The sequence below is a fragment of the Marmota monax genome, unplaced genomic scaffold, assembly GCF_021218885.2.
Source record: "Marmota monax isolate L192 unplaced genomic scaffold, Marmota_monax_Labrador192_F-V1.1 WCK01_AAM20220418_F8-fsc00038, whole genome shotgun sequence".
In the NCBI taxonomy this organism is placed as follows: domain Eukaryota; kingdom Metazoa; phylum Chordata; class Mammalia; order Rodentia; family Sciuridae; genus Marmota; species Marmota monax.
The window spans coordinates 7,749,547-7,768,914 of NW_026692498.1; the positions used below are offsets into that span (position 1 = coordinate 7,749,547).

At 56.0% G+C, this 19,368-nt stretch overlaps 1 protein-coding gene and 1 non-coding gene across 4 annotated transcripts; both read left to right on the top strand.

Moving 5' to 3' along the window:
- The first annotated feature begins 234 nt into the window (after window positions 1-234).
- Window positions 235-13,864, top strand: Map4k2 (mitogen-activated protein kinase kinase kinase kinase 2). 3 transcript variants are annotated; one of them, XM_046445319.1, is made up of 32 exons: window positions 235-378; window positions 500-557; window positions 775-865; window positions 946-1,010; window positions 1,297-1,352; window positions 1,636-1,683; window positions 1,772-1,814; window positions 2,168-2,240; window positions 2,327-2,458; window positions 2,532-2,594; window positions 2,894-2,975; window positions 3,064-3,171; window positions 3,604-3,682; window positions 3,775-3,833; window positions 4,322-4,365; window positions 4,446-4,484; window positions 4,613-4,646; window positions 4,751-4,856; window positions 4,945-5,033; window positions 5,109-5,150; window positions 5,230-5,314; window positions 5,402-5,481; window positions 5,560-5,620; window positions 5,698-5,815; window positions 10,523-10,581; window positions 10,651-10,754; window positions 10,836-11,013; window positions 12,615-12,683; window positions 12,786-12,872; window positions 13,115-13,185; window positions 13,266-13,321; window positions 13,421-13,864. In XM_046445319.1, the coding sequence occupies exons 1-32, from the start codon at window positions 283-285 to the stop codon at window positions 13,506-13,508; spliced, it is 2,463 nt and encodes an 820-aa protein (XP_046301275.1). In that variant the 5' UTR covers window positions 235-282; the 3' UTR covers window positions 13,509-13,864. The 3 variants fall into 3 exon arrangements, with proteins under 3 accessions (XP_046301275.1, XP_046301276.1, XP_058435469.1); XM_046445320.1 differs by having other exon boundaries at window positions 3,109-3,171; XM_058579486.1 differs by lacking the exon at window positions 1,297-1,352 and having other exon boundaries at window positions 296-378.
- Window positions 11,521-11,593, top strand: Trnag-gcc (transfer RNA glycine (anticodon GCC)). Its single transcript has one exon. It is a non-coding gene; the product is annotated as a tRNA-Gly (tRNA).
- Window positions 13,865-19,368: the final 5,504 nt, after the last annotated feature.

The window sequence follows — 19,368 nt, forward strand, 5'->3', positions numbered from 1 at the left end:
TGCCTTCTTCTGGCTCTGGACTTTGCGTTCCCACCTGTAGAGCGCGAGAAACCGGTGCCTGGAAAGGACCCAAGCTCCGCCCGGGTCTCGGGACTTCCCCGCGCTGCCAGGGCCTGTCCCGCGGGCGCCTCCTCCCGGCCGGGCGGCGGGGCATCCCTGGCATGGCCCCGCCCCTGGGCCCCGGCCCCGCCCCCGCGGCCTCGGAGCCACCGGCGCCCGCCCCGCCCCGCCCCGCGCCGCCCCGCGCCGGCTCCGCAGCTCGCGCCCGCCGGGCGCCGGGCCATGGCGCTGCTGCGGGATGTGTCACTGCAGGATCCGCGGGACCGCTTCGAGCTGCTGCAACGCGTGGGGGCCGGGACCTATGGCGACGTGTACAAGGTGCGCCGGGCGGCAGAACGGGCGGGAGCGCGGGGAGGGGGGTGCCCGCTCCCGCGCCCGCCGCGGACGCCAGCCCCCAGCCCCGCCCCCTCCCATCCCGCTTCTTCCCCTCCGCCGGCAGGCCCGCGACACCGTCACGTCGGAACTGGCCGCCGTGAAGATCGTCAAGCTAGACCCAGGTGAGGGCCCGGGCGGGGCCTCTGCGCTGGAGAGAGGCCGGGCGCGGGCGGGGGCGAAGAGTTGACATTTCTAGACCCCCTGAGAGGCAGGCTCCAGGAGGAGCTGTGGCCTGGCACCTGTCTGGCCGAGGAACAGGCACTCTGCCCATTTTGCAGATGGGGACACTAAGTCAGGGCGACCCTTACCCACCACCCCATGATGCCTTGTGCTCCTCAGGGGACGACATCAGTTCCCTCCAGCAGGAAATCACCATCCTTCGTGAGTGCCGCCACCCCAATGTGGTGGCCTACATTGGCAGCTACCTCAGGTGAGGTTGCTTTATCCTCTGCCCCAGGCAGCCCCCATATGGCCTGCTGTGTGCCCACCCCCAGCTCTGTGTCCCCCCAGGAATGACCGCTTGTGGATCTGCATGGAGTTCTGCGGAGGGGGGTCTCTGCAGGAGATTTACCACGGTGAGGGCCAGGCTCTAGGCTTCAAAGGGCCATGGCCTTCCCCCCACCCCAATATGGGGGAAAGAGAGGGAGTCCAAGATGGACTTGGGCTCCTCTTCACTCCTGACTGGCTGTGTGACCTTGAGAGAAATGCTCTCCTTCTCTGGGCTCAGAATCCCAGACTGTGCTGGGAGGGGATGTGGCTACTACCTCTTGACATAGTGGTGCTTGGTGAAAGCACTGGGTAGTTGGGAGGGTTGCATATCCTGGAGACTCCTGTGTCAGCCCCTCGCCCTTTCCATTTCAGCCACTGGGCCCCTAGAAGAACGGCAGATTGCATATGTCTGCCGAGAGGCACTGAAGGTAGCTATGCCCGTCAGCTACCCACACTCCGTGGAGCCAGCTGACCAGTGGTGGGAGGGTAGAGTGCCTCAGGCAGGGCTGGCCCCAGGGTCTGTGGGTCCTGGAGGGAAGGGGCCTCAGGCCTGTTGCCGGAAGCAGCCCATTTCCCTCTTGGCTCAGTCACTTCCTGTTTGGGGAGTGGGGAGGAGGAAGCGGCTTGGGTGGGGGGCCCAGTCCTGAAAAGGGGCGGAGGGGAGGGGAGAGTACTAGGGGGCTGCCCTCAGGGATGCCTCTTTGTCCCCAGGGACTCCACCACTTGCATTCTCAGGGGAAGATCCACAGAGACATCAAGGTAGGAGTGGACCGAAGGCATGGTGAGGGGGGAGGAGGCGGCCTTGGGGACACCAGACGACGGGATTCTCTCTCCTCCATCCCCACAGGGAGCCAACCTTCTCCTCACTCTCCAGGGAGATGTCAAGCTGGGTCAGTACCGGGAATGCAGTCAGGGTGAGGGTTCAGTGGGAGCCCTGGAAACCACAGGTGCCGGGTTACCGGGGGCAAGCCACTTTACTGCTTGGGCCTCAGTTTCCCCGCTTAGAAACGCAGCAGCACTTCCTACTTGCTGGAAGTTGGATGAGGTTGGTCTCGGTGGAGGCTGAGGCGGGACCAGGCACTCAGTCAGGGATAGAGGGTACCCAGCCCCTCCAAGGGACCTGCCTGGCCTCAGGCCTGTGGCAGCTGTGGCTGGACCTGGGCCACCTGCCCATCTGAGCCTGAGCCCTGGGGTGGCTGGCAAGTGGGACAGAGGCTGGGAGAGCAGCTGTTCTTCCTTGCAGCTGACTTCGGGGTGTCGGGCGAGCTGACGGCATCTGTGGCCAAGAGGAAGTCTTTCATTGGGACTCCATACTGGTGAGGCTGTACCCCGGGCAGAAGGCTGGGCTGTACCCTGGGCAGAAGGGTGGGCACCTGGCCATGCCATCTGTGCTCTCCTCTAGGATGGCTCCGGAGGTGGCAGCGGTGGAGCGCAAGGGTGGCTACAATGAGCTGTGTGATGTCTGGGCCCTGGGCATCACTGCCATTGAGCTGGGCGAGCTGCAGCCACCCCTCTTCCATCTGCACCCCATGAGGTCAGCCTCATACCTGCCCCTCGCCTGCCCCTTGCTCTGCTGACCCTTGACCCTGACCTCCCATCTTCCACAGGGCCTTGATGCTCATGTCAAAGAGCAGCTTTCAGCCACCCAAGCTGAGAGACAAGACACGCTGGTGAGGACCCTCCTCTCCCCGCTGCTGGGACCCCTGACTCCCAGGGCAGGCATGGAGTCAAGAGCCCTGCTTTTCAGGCCCCCACAGACCATTTGAGTGATGGTCTGGGCAAGGGGGACCGGTGTGGACAGGAAAGAAGGGCAGATGACTGGGCTGGAGTTGCTGCCATATCACAACAGCCATGTTGACAGGCAGCTACCTCCTGGGCGGGCCGTCAGTCCTGGGCTGGCAGGACAGCTGGCAGGATGCCCGACCCGAGGCCTAACCTGGGCTGGGGCGGTGGCTCTTGTGCCCACCAGGACCCAGAATTTCCACCACTTCCTCAAACTGGCCTTAACCAAGAACCCCAAGAAGAGGCCAACGGCTGAGAAGCTTCTGCAGGTAGGAGAAGGGGACGGTTCTGGGGCCTGATGCTTCAAAGCCGGGCATGCTTGACAGGGCCCAGTCTGATCACCCCTCCATCCTCCAGCACCCATTCACAACCCAGCACCTCCCACGGGCCCTCCTCACACAGCTCCTGGACAAGGCCAGTGACCCCCACCTGGGAACCCCCTCCCCTGAGGACTGTGAGCTGGAGGTAAGTTGAGAGAATGCTGGGAAATGGGCTTTGGCCTGCCCAGGTAAGGAGGAGGTACCCAAGGTGATATCGTCAAGGTCCCTGTAAGTTGCCTAGTTCCAGCACAGAGAGCCTCCCTTCAGCTGAGCCTGCCCATCAGGAATCATTCCCGGCTGGGTCTGGCTTCCCTTTAATAACCACTTGATAAGTTCCTGCCTTGGGCCCAAACTGACCATGACCGTGACTAAGCCTTCTTGCTTTATGTGTGATCCTTGGCAAGTTACTTGACCTCTTTGTGCCAGTTTTCCCATCTGGGAAATGGGGATGCTGTTTTACCTCATAGGAACCTCAGTGGATTGGGGAAGTAAAGCACACCCATGGTATAAAGAACCTGGAAGACTTCCTGGCAGCGGGTGAGGCCCCCAGGTGTCCATCATGCTTGTTCTTTTTTAGACCTACGACATGTTCCCAGACACCATCCACTCCCGGGGGCAGCACGGCCCTGCTGAGAGGACCCCCTCCGAGATCCAGTGTGAGTCCTCTGGCAGGGAGACACGGCTCAGATTAGGTGTGGGGGGCTCAGTCCTAAGCTGTGCCCCTCACCCTGTACTCTGGGCCCCCCAGTTCACCAGGTGAAATTTGGCGCCCCACGCAGGAAGGAGACGGACCCCCTGAATGAGCCGGTGAGGGGTGGCTGCGGGAGGGGGACAGCCCGGGGGGGGGGGGTTGGGCCGACTAGGCTGAGCACCTCAGCAGGGCCCCAGGGGCCAGGGGCTTCTTCTGGGGCCAAGTTCTTTGCTCAGTGGGCTGGAGTGTGGCAAGATGACCATACCTGTCTGAAAAGGGGCCTGTCACAGAGCCGACCCCCGTGCTACCTGCCCCTGTCAAGCCACGCTTCCCAGCATCTGTCACTGATGTGTCACTGAGGTCTCTGCTGTCTGTCTCCGTCACCATCAGAAGCTGTCTTGCATCTAGTGGCCCTCCCTAAGCCATCCTCTGCATGTCTGTCCCTTTCTCCTTCCTGTTTGTCACACTCACCATCTCAGGCCCTCTGTCTCTTGCCTGCTATGTTTGCACTTTCCATCTGTCTGTCGTCTGTCCGGCAGTGTCTTGATCACTCTCTGCCTCTCTCCCTCCGCCTGCCCCATCTCTCTGACGCGGTTTCCCCCAGTGGGAGGAAGAGTGGACGCTGCTGGGGAAGGAGGAGCTGAGTGGGTGAGTGACGGAGGGGAAGTCACGGGGTGGGGGGTGGGGACAGCGGTGAGGCTGACCTCTGACCCCTGTCCCTCCACCAGGAGCCTGCTGCAGTCAGTCCAGGAGGCCCTGGAGGAAAGGTGAGGGGCTGGTGGCCCCTAGTGGTCTCCCTCCAGATCCGCCTAGTCCTGGTTGCTAACCTCGGGTGGGCAGGGCAGGGACCGCCAGGCCCGTCTCACACTCGCTGCTCTTTGCTTTGTCTCTGCAGAAGCCTGACCATTCGGCCAGCCTCCGAGCTCCAGGTGCGGAGTGGTGGGAGAAGGGCTGGGGAGTGGGAGAGTGTGCAGAGGGGTGATTGGGCTGGGGCAGGGTCATCTACTAACAGCCGGCTGGGGCCTCTTGCCAGGAGCTGGACTCCCCAGATAATGCCATGGGAACCATCAAGCGGGCTCCATTCTTGGGGCTGCCCCCCACTGAGCCCACAGTTGAGGCCCCTCTGCCCAGCCCCCCAGGTGAGTCCTGGGCTCTGGAGGCCAAGGAGGCAGAGGCAGGCCCAGGGCGAGGGTAAGGGCTGGAAATCACTGTGGCCTGTGCCTGCAGGAACCCTGGCCCCAGCTCCTCCTGGCCCTGGCAGCCCTCCACTCCTGCCCACTGCCTGGGCCACCATGAAGCAGCGGGAAGATCCTGAGGTGAGGGGCCTACATGGGGGTGGGGAGGTAGGCTGCGGGGCTCACCTCAGCCCTGACTCTCCCCCTCCCTCCCAGAGGTCATCCTGCCATGGTCTCCCCCCGACCCCCAAGGTGCACGTAAGTGTTCGCCCACAGCCCCTGCAGCCCTGCTCCCCACTGCCCGCGGCGCCCTCACTGCCCCTCCCTGCCTCTGCAGATGGGTGCCTGCTTCTCCAAGGTCTTCAATGGCTGCCCCTTGCGGATCCATGCTGCTGTCACCTGGATTCACCCCGTTACTCGAGGTAGGCCAGGTCGGGGGAGAGGCTTCACCTGGATCCGGGGCTTGAGCCAGGGGGCGTGGCCAGCCTCTGACGTGCCCCGACCTGCAGACCAGTTCCTGGTGGTGGGGGCCGAGGAAGGCATCTATACCCTCAACCTGCACGAACTGCACGAGGACACGCTGGAGAAGGTGAGGTCGGCCAGCTGCGGGGGGTGGAGGCCCTGGGCCCTGGGGCTGACCACCTGTCCCCTGCCTCTGTGGCTCCAGCTCATCTCGCACCGCTGCTCCTGGCTCTACTGTGTGAACAATGTGCTGCTGTCACTCTCAGGTAGGAGGTGGGAAGTGGAGGCGGGAGGAGGGATGCCACATTCATCCTCTCTGAGGCCGCCTCCTCCCTCCCTGCAGGGAAATCCACGCACATCTGGGCGCATGACCTCCCGGGCCTGTTTGAACAGCGGAGACTCCAGCAGCAGGCCCCCCTCTCCATCCCCGCCAACCGCCTCACCCAGCGCATCATTCCCAGGTGAGGGCTGTTGTGGTCTTAGATATGTCACTTAAACATGTCACCTCCCTGAGCCCCATTTTCCTCCTGATTACTAGAGTTGGTGGCCTCTCCTCCCCTTGCCCCAGGCTTCTTGGGAGGCAGGAAGAGGACAGTGCAGATATGAAAGGGCATTTGTGGATGGTGGGGCTGTGGCTCAGGATGTGGGGCTTTGTCCCACCGATTAGCCTTCATGGAGCACTTCTGCTGGGCTTGGGGACATAAGTCGTCAAGCGAGTCCTTGCTTTCCAGAAAGAAGGGAGATGCATACGGGGGCGGCAGACAGTTAGCAACCAGGACTAGGCGGATCTGGAGGGAGATCACTAGGGGCCAGGAGGCTTCAGTGAGACCAGGCGAGCTCGTAGGGTTTCAGAGTGCTGGAAGGTTCCAGGTGGCCCGGGTAGGGATTCCAGGCAGAGGGGAGAGCGGATGCAGCCTGCAGACCTGGGTGCTCTGAGTTTGGGTCCAGGAGCTGAGGAAGCCCCCAGGGGGCCAAGCCCATCCTCTGCCTTCTGTCCCAGGTTTTGGGATTTGTCTGACTGGTGGCAGCGTTGGCAGCATGTTATTATTACATTTTATATTATTTTATTTTATTGGAACCAGGGATTGAGCCTAAGGGCACTTACCCACTGAGCCCATCCTCAGCCCTTTTTTGGCATTTTAGGGTCTCACTGAGTTGCTTAGCGCCTTGCTAAGTTGCCAAGGTTGATGTGAACTCTCAATCCTCGTGCCTCAGCCTCCTCCTGAGCTGCTGGATTGCAGGCGTGCGCCACCAGGCCCAGCTATTGTTTATCTTTTTGAGTTAGTGTCTCCACTCGGCATTGTGGCACAAACCTGAAACTCAGCGGTTTGAGAGGCTGAGGCAGGAGAATGGCAAGTTCCAGGCTGGCCTCATCCACTTATCAAGACCCTGTCTCAAAATAAAATTTAAAAACGGCTGGGGGGAGCTGGGCACAGTAGAGCACCAACAAAAGTAGAAAATGGGGCTGGGGGTAGGGCTCTGTGGTAGATCACCCCGGGTTCGATCCCCAGAACCACAGAAAGAGACAGATAGGATCTTGTCACGTTGCCCAGGCTGAGCTCAAACTGGCAGTCTTCCCACCTCAGCCACCATGTCCAGCTACTGTCAGCATTTTAAGAGGACCCGTCTGTGGGCCCATCAGGATTCTTCCTGCTGTAGGTGATTCACCTCACTGGCTTAAGCACAGAAAGGAGTTGAACAGCTCGTGTAACTGAAAGTGCAGGAGTCATGTGGGCTTCAGGCTCAGCTGGATCCAGGCTTAAATGGAACCAGCAGGATTCAGTTTCTCGGCTTTGTTTCCTCTCGTTGCCTTTATTCTCAAGCTGACTTTCTTGTCAGGTGATGGCCACCCACAGGCCTAGGCCAGCGTTCTTCTAGAACCAGGACCGCCATTTCTCAGGCATCCTCACAAAAGCACCAGGGCTGATTGGCATTTTTTTTTCCAGCTTAAGTGCCTGCTCACCCCTGATCCAGCGTCTGGGGCCAGCGGGTGAGGAGCGCCAATGGCCAGGCCTGGGTCACCGTCACCCGTCCACTCCAGAAGACTGGGGGTGGTAGAGGGGGCTCATTAGCCCCACGCAGAGGAACATAGGGTCCTCTTGCCAAAAAGAAGAGATACTGGGCGGATAAAGACCAGGCACATCTGCTGGGGAGGGCTGTGGTGGACAGTGGGAGGGTGAATCGGAGGAGGGGAGGTGACAGCTGGAAGGAGGCTGGTGCGGTGGCCCAGGGCGCAGGTTGGGCTAGGCCCTGGTGAGGGCCTGATGGCTGGAGCCATTTAGGAGGTGGAGTGGCAGAGCCTGGGGGCTGGTGGGGGAGCAGATCGCCTAGGCCACTAGTGTTGACACTGTGTGCGTGCCATGTACTGTTCTGGGGCCTCTGCGTTAAAGGGACACTGCCCCTTGTCCCCACATCACTTGCTTGTGGTGGGAGGCAGACGATAGGCAACCAGAAAACGGAGGCTGTTTGGGAAAAGAGCGGGTGGAGGAGGGCCGGGCCGGTGCCAACCCTGGCTTTGGTTTATCATTTTGTCTTTGAGTCGTGGGAATTGGACCCAGGGCGGAGCACATGGTGGGAAAGTACTTTTCCACTGAGCCACATCCCTAGCCTGCCCTTTTTACTTATTTGATTTTAAAATTTATTTTTTATTTTTATTTTTTTGGTACAAGGGATTGAACCCAGGGGCGCTTTAGCACTGAGCTTGGTCCCCAGTCCTTTTTCACTTTTTATTTTGAGACAGGGTCTCACTAAGTTACTGAGACTGGCCTCGAACTTGTGAGCACCTCCTGCTTCAGCCTCCTGAGTTGCTAGGATTACAGGCGTGTGCCACCGCACCCAGCTCGCTCAGCCTGGGGCTTTAACCAGGTGCTCTGAGAGGCTCCTCTGGTAAAGTGCAAAGACCTGGAGGAGCTGAGGGAGCCGGCCCTGTGGCTCGTGGGGACGGCAGAAGTGGGCCTGGCCTGCCCGAGGAACAGCAGGGCAGTCTGAGTGGCCAGGAGGATGGCGTGAACGGGAGGCGATCAGGGAGGGCCCTGTGGCCACAGGGAGGCTTTTGCCTTTGACTCAGAGAAGCCCGGGGGCCACTGCCAAGGAGTCACACCTTGAGATCTCCAGGGATTCTTCAGCTCGGAGTGGAGGAGAGGCTGAAGTGGGTGAGGGTAGAAGTGGGGACCTGTCTGGAGGCTGTCACGGGGCAGGTAGGAGGTGATGGTCGGGTGGACCCGGGTGGCAGTGGAGGAAGTGAAAACCGGTCCCATTCTGGCTGTTTTGCAAGTTGAGCCAACAGGATTTCCTGATGACAGACGGTGGATGGAAGAGAAAGGGGGTCAAGGTTGGCCCCAAGGCCTTGGCTGGGCAGTGGGAAGGATGGAGCTGTCATCAGCCGTGGGCGTAGCAGGTTTCAGAGGGAGCTGAATTCAATTTTGTCACGTTAACATGCTTATTCACATGCTGTAATCTCAGCTGCTTGGGAGGCTGAGGCAGGAGGATCACAAGTTCGAGGCCAGCCTGGGCACCTTCGCAAGACTCTGTCTTAAAAAAAGAGGGGCTGGGGGTGTTGCTCGGGGCTAGAGCACTTGCCTAGCGTGTGTGAGTCTCTGGGTTCAACCTCCAGTACCACTAACTTAAAAAAAAAAAAAAGGCGCTTATTTGCCGTGCAAGTGAGATCTCGTTGGTTCATGGCTGGAGGGTGCTGGTGCTCTAAGGAGAGCAGGCCAGGCTGTGGGCTCAGTGGATGGTTCTAGAAGCTGGTGCGCCAAGCAAGAAGGATGGGGCCAACCAGGACAGTGGCAGCACCAGCTGGGGACTGGGAGGGCCAGGTCCTTCCTGTGGTGTTCCCTCGAGTCCCTGGGACTGCACCTGGTGCTCAGTGGCCTCAGGGCCTCCCTTCCTGAGCTGGGTCAGCAAGGGAGCCTCTGCTTTGGCCCTGGACCTGCAGGAAGCAGACCACTGGAGCTCCTACGAGCCCCGCGTCTGTGGGAAACCGCAGAGTCACAGGGTCCACTCGGAACGTGGAGGAGGGAAAACCATAGTTGTTTGGAGGAAAAATCAAATACAAAATAAATGCCAGTGTCTCGCCCGAAGGTCAGCTGGAGAAGAGTGGGAGGAAGAAGGAGGGCAGAGGGCAGGGAGGGGCAGACGCCAGCTTCCTCCCAGGGGCCTGCATCCTGGCAGAGGTGCAGACAGGGCCTGGCCACTGGATGGAAGTGGCAGGACCACAGGTAGCCCTGTTCCCCAGAGGAGGAAACAGGCTCAGAGGGTCCCCTGGGGGTTGGGGAGCTCCCCATGATCAAGGCAAGCACCCCTTTAATGACCACCCCCACCTCTTCTCCCAGGCAACAAGACAGACCACCCACTGGTCCTGCAGGGCTGTAAAAGGCATGCCATTTGCTATTAGAAGTCCTTGCCCTTCCCTGGGCCTGTTTGCCCATCTGTGAAATGGGCCACGTGTGCTCTGTGCAGTGTGGGAGAATCAGATCTCACCTCGATTCCTGACCCTCCATAATCTCTTCACTTCTATATGCCTTGCCTTTGCCTAAAAAGGAGGTACAGTGACTCAAAACAGCAGAGAAGTAATGATCCTGGGTGCAAGTGCCCCTCTGCATTAACTCATTTAAGCCTTGCTATGAGCCTTTGAGGTGGGCTCCAGTGATATGCCCATCATACAGATGAGGAAATTGAGGCACAGAGAGGTGGAGTAACTTGTCCAAAGCCACACAGCACTAGGTGTAGTTTTGTGATCCAACCCCCCCCCCCCCAGAGTCTATGGGGACACTGCATACTAGACAGACACAACAGGGCTGTAGATCCTCTGTCCCTTCCAGCTGTGAAAAGCAAGTTGCTTTGCCTCTCTGAGCCTCAGTCTTCTACCTGTAAAGTGGGAAGATGAGCCAGAGCGAGGTAATGCATGCCTGTAAATCCTAGCAACCCAGGAGGCTGAGGCAGGAGGATTGCAAGTTCAAGGCCAGCTTTGTAATTTAGGGAGACCCATCTCAAAAAATATGAAGGCCTGGGGATGCAGCTCAGTCATAGAGCACCCTGGGTTTAATCCCCAGAACTGGGAAAGAAAAAAAAGGCAGGAATGTGATACTTGCCACCTCTTGAGGATCCGAGGGGACCTTGCCCACGGACAACTCCCCACACAAATGTCCTGGTTGTCACTCCTACAGGCGCTTTGCCCTGTCTACCAAGATTCCTGACACCAAAGGCTGCCTGCAGTGTCGTGTGGGTAAGAGCTGGCTCGCGCGGCCTGGAAGTGGGTGAGGCCTAGCCCCCGCTGACCCCCGTTTCCCCGCAGTGCGGAACCCCTACACGGGCGCCACCTTCCTGCTGGCCGCCTTACCCGCCAGCCTGCTCCTGCTGCAGTGGTATGAGCCGCTGCAGAAGTTCCTGCTGCTGAAGGTGCGGGTCCCGGGGAGGCTCAGGTGGGTGGCAGGGGACCTAGGGGAGACACAGAGACCCAGGCATCCCTGCCGCCCCCAGAACTTCTCCAGCCCCCTGCCCAGCCCTGCTGCAATGCTGGAGCCGTTGGTGCTGGAAGGGAAGGAGTTGCCGCAGGTGTGTGTGGGAGCTGAGGGGCCCGCGGGACCTGGCTGCCGTGTCCTTTTCCACATCCTGCCCCTGGAGGCTGGCCTGACCCCTGACATCCTCATCCCACCTGGTGAGTGGAGGGCAGGGCTGCTGGGTGGGCTTGGGGTGTACGTATGTGAGAGAGCGGGGAGGAAGAGAGGACCAGGTTCTGAGATCCCCAAGCAGGATGCCAGGTGAATGAGTCAGAGGTGGGGCACAGCAGAGCCAGAGGTGACTCCACAGAGACCTCGCAGCCTCCCGGTAACGTGCTTCAGCTTGGCTTCCATCAAAGACTTCCTTAGACTGAACTGGGTGCCATCAGGGTGTCTGTAGGCACAGCTACTTGGTAGGCTCAGGTGGGAGGATGGCTTGCCCAGGAGTTTGAGGCCCTCTTGGGCAGCATAATGAGATCCTGTCTCAAAAACAAACAAACAAAAAAAGCAGAGAAGGAAGCTGGGTGCATGGTTCACGCATGTGATCCCAGTGACTTGGGAGGCTGAGGCAGGAGGGTCACAGGTTCGAGGTAAGCCTTAGTAATTCAGTGGAGGCCCTCAGCAACTTAGCAAGACCCTGTCTCAAAAATAAATAAGGGAGGGGCTGGGGTTGTGGCTCAGAGGTAGAGCGCTCACCTGCCATGTGCGAGGCCCTGGGTTCGATCCCCAGCACCCCATAAAGTAAAATAAAGTCATTGTGTCCACCTAAATAAACAAATAAGGGAGTTTCTGTTGTAGCTCAGAGGAAGTGCGCTTGCCTAGCATGTGTGAAGCACTGGGTTCGATTCTCAGCACCAAATATGAATAAATAAAATAAAGGTCCATCAACAACTAAAAAATATTAAAAGTAAATAAATAAATAAACGAGGGGCTGAGGTTGTAGCTTGGTGGTAGAGCGCTTGCCTAGCACGCGAGGCACTGGGTTCCATCCTCAGCACCACATTAAAAAAATAAACAAAATAAAGGTATTGTGTCTATCTACAAGTAAAAATTTTTTTTCTCTTAAATTTAAAAATAAATAAATAGAGCTCGGTGGTAAAGCAAACCTCTGGGTTCAATCCCCAAAACCAGAAAAAGGGGGTGGGGTAGGGTTTCCTTTGTTTGCTTTCATTAGACCAGAGGGCATGCAGCTGAGAAAAAAGTGGTTGACATGCTCAGGCTGTGGCAGGGGCCGTGGGAAGCAGCAGGTCTGCGGGGGGGGGGGGGGGGGGGGCAGGACTAGAGGCCTCCATTTTCAGCAGGGAGGCAGGACGCTGGGCGTGGGGACAGCTCAGGGGCAGTGGGTAAGCACATGTGGACTGAGGCCCGCTGGGCAAGATCCTGGCCAGAGGCCTCACTTGCAGGATCTCACTGCAGATTGTCACAGCCACCCTGCAGATCAGGTGTCCTCAGGCCTGGGTTACCAGGAAGAACCAGAGCTCAGAGAGGCACAGTGACTTGTTCCAGGTCACATGGGAACTGAGTCTTAAACCCGGTTTGCCCAACTAGAGCTCTCCCTGGGATGCCTCCTCTGGCCCCAGGAGCCCAAGGACAGGTCCCTTACCTTGTCTGAGTAGATGAGGTATCTTGTCCCCACTGGTGGTATGAGGCTGGAATGCACTCATGGCCAAGGGCTGTCTGGTGCATGTCCCCCGTGTTCTCTGGGGGTCAGAGCAGGCTGGTGGCTCAGCCAGGCCCTGTCTCCTCTCTCTGCCCACAGAGGGGATCCCAGGCCCAGCCCAGCAGGTGATCCAGGTGGACAGGGATACAGTCCTGGTCAGCTTTGAACGTGAGTGTCTCTGGGACTAGGGCTGGGGGCAGCACAGAGCGGTGTGAGGAGGCTGTGTGGGGCTGCCTTCCTGGAGGGAGGCCCACCATCCCCCCTCTGCAGGCTGTGTGAGGATCGTCAACCTGCAGGGCGAGCCCACGGCCACCCTGGCTCCTGAGCTGACGTTCGACTTTCCCATCGAGACTGTGGGTGAGTGAGCCAGAGGTGGGCCACAGCAGTGTCCCTGACTCCCAGCACAGAAAGTGGCCCAGGGCCTGGGGCTAGCAGTGTGGGGAGGAGGCAGCATCCCTGGCCCCTCTTGGAAACCACCCTGGTCACCTAAATTCAGTGAGGACCTCTGTGGTCCAGACCTGTGTCCTGGTGGGGCTGTAGGAGCCAACTGCCTGAGGTCAGGTGGGGGCTGACGGAGCCAACCCCCCGCCCCCCGCCAGTGTGCCTGCAGGACAGCGTGCTGGCCTTCTGGAGCCATGGCATGCAAGGCCGCAGCCTGGACACCAACGAGGTGAGTGGGACTGGGACTCGGATGTCCCTGCCCCTTTAGAGAGGATCTGAGGGGTGGTCTTAACACCCTTTGTCTCCCAGGTGACCCAGGAGATCACAGATGAGACAAGGATCTTCCGAGTCCTGGGAGCCCACAGGTAAGCGGGGACACCCAGCCTCCCCTTCAGAGGCCCCTGAGGCAGAGGGAGGATGGACAGGCCTCTCCCCTGCCCCACTCACCGCTTGTGTTCCCTCAGAGACATCATCCTGGAGAGCATTCCCACCGACAACCCAGGGGCACACAGCAACCTGTACATCCTCACCGGCCACCAGAGCAGCTACTGAGTGGCCTCCCTGCTCTTTTGGGCCACTGGGCTCTTCCCAGATTAGAGGAGCCCAGGCGTCGGCTCTGCTGGAGCCGGGGGTACACCCATCCTGGGAGGTGTCAGGGCTGGGTGAGCAGCAGAGCCCCCCAGGCCTTAGCAATAACTGGACCAGAGGAAGCTGCTGTCGCCTCCCCTGCCCCATGGGTAGCTCCATCCCTGGCAGGGGACCCTGGGCAGGAGGGGGCTCCTCTGCCAATCCATTCCATTTGTTCACATTTCCTTTCCGCTCTTCCTGCCAGGAGCCCCCCGGCTCTGCCCTGGGGAACGTGTACTTGAGAGAGTGCTGTTGGTATTAAAGCTGGTTGGTTTACCCCACTGTCCCTCTGGCTGTGCGGAGCTGAGCCCGCCTCATCTCCTTCCTCCTCTCTCCCCGCATCCGGGTGGGCACCTGGTTCTTCCCGTGTATGCTCCATGGAAGGGCAGGGCCACCAGAGTGCTGGGAGTCCCGTGGCCCTAGCAGCCACCTCAGGGGCAGTGCTACCCTCAGACTGGCAGCTTGACACCTTCACCCCAAAGACTCATGCAGGGGAGGGGCCTGAACAAGGGCCTGTCATCCAGGGCAGCCCTGCTCCCTGTAGCTCTCACCAGGAAGGGCACCCCAGGGCTGCTCCACCAGCCCCAGAGGCTGCTGCCCATGGAGACAGCTGTGTGACCTGGGCTCTCCCACTCCTACTAACCACAGTGTCCCGTGTCAGGCCAGAAACGTTACCCGTGGCCTTCAGGTTAGACTGGGAAGATTGGCCCGTGACCATCGGCACACACTCCCAAGGTAGCCCCAGTGCCAGGCTCTCAAGTCACCACTGGATGAGGACTAGCCCTCAGAGCAGGGGCCGTCCTTGCTGTGCACAACTCAAGAGCTCAGGTGTCCTCCTGTGGCTCAGTTCGACTTTACCTTGTTCTCCTACAGTCACCAGAGTTCCCCTCAGAGGGCTCTGGGTGACCGAGCCAGGGATCCTGTTGCCCAGGTGCTGAGTGGCTACTTGTGACAAGAGCCTTTGCGCACAGCAGGCCATGGAGGCAGGACGGGCGCCCTGAGGGAGGGTTTGGGGGCACAGGCAGATCTCGGGGGAGAGCTGGAGCAAAGGCCCGGGCTCAGGTAAAGGTGAGTGTTGGCATTGGACCTGCACACCTGGGGGACAACAGTTAGTGCCAACTCAGTAAAGCTATGGGGGGAGGCAGGACAGGGCAGTTCCTGTGAACAGACTTGCGGTCCTTGTTGTCACACTTGTCCCCTTGTCCACCCTCCAGCAGAGCTCTGACTGCTGTTTCCAGTGACTAGCAAGGGAATGGGCCCTAGGCCAGGTGAGGGGTACATCCCACATTACTGGTGAGACCCATAGGATGGTGAGAGGCACCTTCTAGCTCTGAAAGTTGATGCCCATCAAGGGATACCTGATGGGATAAGAGTGGCAGGGTAGGGGAACAGTGTGTCCCCAGCTTCCACCTGTCCAGATATCTTGGAGGTTTGCCAGACGTAGGTGGGTGAAGGTGAACTCCCACCCTGCAGAGGCTCACGCCCCAGGGTGCAGGTGCCCTCAGAGCAACAGGCAGCAGACAGCGCCGCCTTGTGGCAGGCCGTCCAGCCCTCAGTTTGGACCTGAAGCCGAGGTGTGAGGTGGGGAGTCCCATCTCATGAAAGGCAAGGCTATGAGCCAAAGAATGGCCAAGAAGCCGGGGAATATATACTAAAAATGTAATCTTTATTTATGTGTTTGTTTATACACAACTTTTGGTCAAGGCACATAATTTGTTTTTCAAATGCAACAATGAAAAGTGTCCCTTTCACCTAACTGCCAGCTCCCCAGTCTCCAGTCACTTAAAAAACGCTTTTAGAAGTATTTATACATAGGTTAAGTGTTTCAGTATGCTTTATCCACACCCCGCTGCTTCCTTATACACATGGTAACATACTCTGTGTGTTATACTGACCTTGCCCTTTTAAAATACATCCTGGAAGATCTTTCCATTATCTATTTTGCCCTTTGTTGTTTTTTTTATAGCTGAGGGTGGTCCATGGTATGGGTTTCCGTAACCAATGTTAATGAACTGTAACTAGATACCTACTGATGGAAAATTATGTTGTTTCTACTACTTTGATATTAAAACAATGCTGCAATAAATATTCTTATGTCAGTGCCACTCAGCACAGTCAGGTGTCTCTGGAGAATAAACTCCTGGAAACAGCATGCTGGGCCAGAGGTGGCTGTGTTTGTCATGGTGAGGGCCATTGTCAGATTGCCTCTGTGGACAGAAACCTGCAGAATGGGGAGACCAGCCTCTTTAAGTCTCAGTGTGGATAAGGAAGAGATCTGGTCATCTCAGTTGTTCAGGGAACGGGCCCTTACCAGAAGTGTATCTGGTGGTGATAGACGAGGGGGAGAGACCCCTTGATGTGTGGCTGTTTGCTGTAGGTGCATGGGGTCCCCAAGAGGAGTGAGTATGACGTGGTGCAGAGGATGTTTCTGAGCGGGGCCCTTGACTGGACAAGCAGCCTTACTTGATGAGCTCGAGGTTCCCTAAGGTAAACCATGTCTTAAACTGAAGACGGGGTTGCTGGGAGGCCTGGAGTACCGAGACATGCGCCTGCAACACCACAGGTGAACCTCAGAGATTAAAACAGAAGTGTGTCAAATTATAGAGTGCGACAGCATGCTGTAAAGCTTAAAAATAAGCAAATGAAACCATCTACTGTTTGGCCATGCATACCCATGACGAATATATCAAAAATCATGGGAGGAGGCTAGGCATGGTGGCACACACCTGTACCCCAGCAACTCAGGAGGGCGAAGCAGGGAGAGTCCAAGTTCGAAGCTAGTCTGGCCAATTTAGGAAGAACCTGTCTCAAGTCTAAGGAAGGTAAAGTACAAAATTCGAATGGCAGCCTGTTTGAGGGGAATGGAGATGGCACAAAGAAGGACCCAGGAATCTGCAAAGGGATTGATTGGTCATGTTCTGGCTCTTGGGGAGGGTGGGGGTTGGAGTCACAGGGTGTGCAATGTCCAACTCAGTTTCTAACACATTAGATGCCACACGTCCTTTTGTATCAAATGTGGAAATTTTTTGTTTTAAGTCATGCAAGGCAGTGCATGCCCGTAATCCCAGCAACTATGGAGGCTGAGGCAGGAGGATCACAAGTTCAAGGCTAGCCTCAGCAATTTAGCAAAGCACTGTCTCAAAAACTGTCAGGCACGGGGGTGTACACCTGTAATGCCAGCAGCTTGGGAGGCTGAGGCAGGGGGATCAGGAGTTTCAGGCCAGCCTCAGCAACCCAGTGAAGCCCTGTCTCAAAAAACAAATATATAAATAAATAAAAAAGTCTGGGGGACTGGGAATGTAGCTCAGAGGTAGAGTATCTCTGGGTTCAATCTCCAGTACCCAAACAAAACACAAAACAAATTATGGGCTGGGGATGTGGCTCAAGCGGTAGCGGGCTTGCCTGGCATGCGTGCGGCCCGGGTTCGATCCTCAGCACCACATACAAACAAAGATGTTGTGTCCGCCGATAACTAAAAAATAAATATTAAAAAATTCCCTCTCTCTCTCTTTAAAAAAAAAAAACCACACAAAACAAATTACCTTTAATGGGAAGCTATAAACATGGCTTTACGTGAATAAATATTTGTATGCCAACATTAAAAAAAACAAACAAACATGGTGTTCAGGGGAAAGAATTATGGAAAGTACTTGGAGCACCATGGAGCTCACTCCATGGTAGAGGGCAGCAAAGGCTGGATGGACCCTGAGTCCAGGAGCTTCTTTCCTGGGGAGTCAGGGTGTACCACCCTCCTGGCACATCCCCACATTCCCCAACCTGGAAGCTTTCCCTGCCTCCTTTTTCAGTTTTGTTTCTATTTATTTATTTATTTATTTTAGTTGTAACTGGACACAATAACTCTATTTTGTTTGTTTACAAGGTGCTGAGAATTGAACCCAGTGCCTCACACATGCTAGGCAAGCACTCTACCACTGAGCCACACTCCCAGCCCTCCTTTTTCAGTTTCTACTGAGGTTTAATTACAGAGTCAAGATAAATTAAATCACTGGCCATGTGATTAAACTCAATCTCCAGCCCCTTTCGCCTCCCTGGCTGAGATGATAGGTTTTTTTTATTATTATTTTTTTAACATTTATTCTTTAGTTGTAGGTGGACACAATACCTTTATTTAGTTTTTATGTGGTGCTGAGGATCGAACCCAGTGCCTCATGCATGCTAGGTGATCACTTTTCCTCTGAGCCACAACCCCAGCCCCCCCCCTTTAATATTTATTTTTTAGTTGTAGTTGGACATAATACCTTTATTTTTAATGCGGTGCTGAGGATCCCAGGGCCTCGCACATGCAAGGCGCACAAGCAAGGCAAGTACTCTATGGCTGAGCCACAACCCCAGCCAGAGATGATAAGTTTTTCAGGTGAAGCTATCTCAGGGCTCTCAAGACTGACAATGGGTCCCTTTGTTAGCATTAATCCAGGTAGGGTCCCAAGAGGCTTACTTTGAGCAACAAAAGGCACTCCTGTCAGGAAATTCCAAGAATGTTTGAAGTTCTGTGTCAGGAATGGCAGATAAAGGCCAGATGTGTATTTTTTTTTCCCCCTCTATCACATTGTTCTATAAAACCAGGAGCATCTGTCTGACATCTGTGTGTAGTTCTGGCCCCTACAGCTCAGAAGATATCCCATTAAAACCAACTATGGGGCTGGGGTTTTGACTCAGTGGTAGAGCACTGTCCTAGCACATGTGAAGCACTGGGTTTGATGCTCAGCACCACATAAAAATAATAATAATAATAATAAAGGTATCCACCTACAACTAAAAAAAAAAAAAAAAAAATTAAAAAAAAAAACAACAACAACTATGCAACCAGGCATGAGTGACCAATGCTTGTAATCCCAGTGACTCTGGAGACTGAGGCAGAAGGATCCCAAGGCCAACCTCAGCAACTTAGGCTCTAACCAGCTTCGTGAGACCCAGTCTCAATAAAAAAAAAAAAGGATGGAGATATGTCTCAGTGGTTAAGTGCCCTTGGGTTCAATCCCTGGTACCACAGAGGGGGCATGCTTTTTAGATATTTCAAGATAATGTTATAACTGTAACAAAAGTAGAAATTCATAATAAAAATAATCAAAATATTTTAATTTGGTAATTTAAAAATACTCAAAAAAAAATCCTGGCTCAAAAGAGGCAATTAAGCTGAAATAACCAGAAAGCGTGAAAATGACTGCCCCATGGGACAGTCACAGCTGCAGCCCTGATGTTCATTATTTATTAGCTGTTATTTGTGTATTTTTCTTTTCCGTTGTTAGGCTATGATTTTTCTTCATTTACTGTAGCATCCAACATGTTTTGCACTCAATAGCTGCTCAGACATCAAATGGCTCTTCCCTCCTCCAGAGAACTTGTATTTACAGTATAATTTTTCCTTCTCTCCATTTTCAAAATAGATGATTTTAAACTGGGGATTGAACCCAGTGCACTTTACCACTGAGCCACATGCCCAGCCCTTGTTTTTATTTTGAGACACGGCCTCACTAAGTTGCTGAAGCTGGCTTTTGACTTGCCATACTCCCGCCTCAGTCTCCCGAATACCTGGGTTTACAGATGTGCACCACCCATCCCTTACCAATGACAGGGGATGTGCTGTGCAACTCTCAGTAGCTTTCTCTATACAATCAGCTACCTACTCGTTCCCCATCATGGATTCAGCCAACTTTGGATGGAAAATATTCAGGAAAAAAGAAAATACAGTAGAGTGTAACAGCTACTGGCATAGCATTTACATTCTGTTAGGTACGAGAGGTCATCTAGAGATAAATTATACATG

Bases quoted from the DNA above. Each gene is read 5' to 3' on its own strand.
- Map4k2 (XM_046445319.1), top strand. From the start codon at position 283: ATGGCGCTGCTGCGGGATGTGTCACTGCAGGATCCGCGGGACCGCTTC. The intron at 1,684-1,771 runs GTAGGAGTGGAC...CCATCCCCACAG, and splicing joins AGATCCACAGAGACATCAAG to GGAGCCAACCTTCTCCTCAC. The intron at 4,647-4,750 runs GTGCGGAGTGGT...GCCTCTTGCCAG, and splicing joins GGCCAGCCTCCGAGCTCCAG to GAGCTGGACTCCCCAGATAA.